The sequence below is a fragment of the Frankliniella occidentalis genome, unplaced genomic scaffold, assembly GCF_000697945.3.
Source record: "Frankliniella occidentalis isolate FOCC.00 unplaced genomic scaffold, Focc_3.1 Scaffold22, whole genome shotgun sequence".
Lineage (NCBI taxonomy): Eukaryota > Metazoa > Arthropoda > Insecta > Thysanoptera > Thripidae > Frankliniella > Frankliniella occidentalis.
Genome location: NW_026267152.1, coordinates 1,745,457 through 1,747,541, shown reverse-complemented (window position 1 = coordinate 1,747,541; position 2,085 = coordinate 1,745,457). Strand labels below are relative to the sequence as shown.

The following is a 2,085-nucleotide window of genomic DNA, read 5'->3' as shown; positions in this document are numbered from 1 at the left end:
TTTCAATTTAAGTCATAAAACGAGCCGGCTGCGCCTCAGCTGCGTGTTCGCACAAGGGCCACAATATTTGTAATTGAAGAGACGGGTGAAAGTGCACTTTTGATCATCGCGTCCAAAAAATCACGCGGCTGACCTCGACTCGGCGCAACATGCGACGGCCGCACCACGCGCGACACGCCTCGAGCCGCGCACGGGTGCCGTCGGGTGCCGCGTCGGGTGCCGGGGGGCCGAGCGGGGAGCCGGTCGGGTGCCGAGCGCGGGCCGAGCGGCGGCCGAGGCCAAGGCCGAGCCCCGGCCGAGCCGAGCCGAGCGCAGCCGGGCCGCAGGGGGGCGGGCCGAGCCGAGCCGAGCGCGTGCGCAGCACGCTCCCAATCCCTGCTCTATATGAGCGGGGGGCGCACTGCCCTGCCTCGCCAGTCCTTGCCCAGCCCTTGGAAGAACACCATGTGCCTGAGCCAACCCCCGCTCGCCTCACCGCCACAGGTCAGGGACGCCGACGACGCCAAGACGTTCTCCGCCACCCTGGACGCCATGGCCACACGCCGACCCTCCTGGACCACGCTGCGCGGAGTCTTCAAACAGGTAAGGATCCCTTGACAAGTCCAATATTGCGCAGTCTCCATCAGGAGGCTTCTTTGTATGTTGTTGTGGAGTGCCCTTTAAATATGGCTCATTGAGCAGCATGTCTACGCTTCCCTGTACATCCCCATTTTAGTTCAAGTTCAAAAATGGTTCTTACAACGGCGCTGTACATATTTTATCCCTCGCTGAAAATATCTGACGTGATTTTGCAAATAGCTCCGTAAAAAAAAAAACCGTTAAATTCCCTTTGTTTTTTCGTCTTTGTCTGTGATTCGATTTTTGTTCGTCACGGTTCCGTCGAGCGCGCGCGGCAGTGGGAAAAGGGCGGGAAGGGTGCAGCCACCTGCTGAGCTACCTGTCGCTAATTGCACGCGGGCCGGCCGAGCGTGAAGCCGCCGCCCGTCACGGTGGCGGTGTCCGTCCGCGCCCGCCGCGCGCGAGCCGCTCGCCCTTTGTCTCTAACGCCCGCGGGATCTAGCGTAGGCAACCCGCTGCGGAGCCGGGCGGCGGGGCTGCCCACCTCCCAGGCGGACGCCTCCCGCCAGAACCGAGCCGCGCTCCCATCTTTGTTTCCCCCCTCCCCCTCCAGCGCTCGCACCCTCCCCCACCACTCCAATCCGATCGGCCAGCCTGCCTAAAGCGGCCGTTACAGCCCGCGATTGAAAGCGCTTCCTGCTTCTCGAAGTAAGACGTTCCTCTCCTTTGTTGTTGCAGCCCGCCAGCTCGGCCAGACCCGGACTGCCCCGCCGGTTCCACACCAAGATCAACCTCAACGAGTACTGGGGCGTCCTCGAGAAGGTCGTCAAGGTGGAGGTGTCGTGGTCGCAGACCGCCAAGGATGCAGAGCGCGCGCGCGCGGCCGCCGCCGCCGTCGTCGCCATGGACGTGGACAACGAGGTGAACGAGAACCTGGCCAACGAGCGCGCCGAGCAGTCACGCATGGACGTGGACGTCAGCGAGGAGGCCATCGATCTGACGCCAGCCTCCCGCAAGGACGACAGCCAGCTCCAGGAGAACGTACCCGTGGTACAGGTTATCGACCAGGTGCCCGTCTACCCCATGAAGGATGACATCGCCGCGGTGGCGCGCAAGAGCCCCTGCAAGGTGAAGGCGGAGTCCTCCCCCTCGCGGCGCGAGAAGGCGCGCCGGCGGTCCGCCCCTGCCTCCCCCGCCGCCCCCCTCCACTGCGGAGGGTCCTGCGCCCCGTCGCCATCCCGCCGGGTCCCGCTCGGCACCATCAACGGCCTGGAGAGTCGCGGCCAGCTAAAAAAGAACCTGTCACCGCTGTCAGCGTTCGCAGACAATTTAGCGCGCAGAATTGCGCGACAGTACTGAATGAGCAGCGTTTAGCTGTTTAAATAGCTGCTTTATCTCTGTAACGATTGTGGTACGAAAGCTTTAACTAGAGTTTATTGTCTTGAGCTTTAATTAGTTTGTACGTGTTGCTTTCTTTTAATTGTTAACTGAGAATGTTTAGGTTTTGTTTTCAAAAAAATTTAAAAC

At 61.4% G+C, this 2,085-nt stretch overlaps 1 protein-coding gene across 1 annotated transcript; it reads left to right on the top strand.

The window, feature by feature from the left end:
* Window positions 1-416: 416 nt before the first annotated feature.
* Window positions 417-2,079, top strand: LOC113218283 (uncharacterized). The gene is made up of 2 exons (XM_026438567.2): window positions 417-582; window positions 1,297-2,079. Exons 1-2 carry the CDS (start codon window positions 445-447, stop codon window positions 1,915-1,917), a joined length of 759 nt encoding a protein of 252 aa, XP_026294352.1. The 5' UTR covers window positions 417-444; the 3' UTR covers window positions 1,918-2,079.
* The last annotated feature ends 6 nt before the right edge of the window (window positions 2,080-2,085 follow it).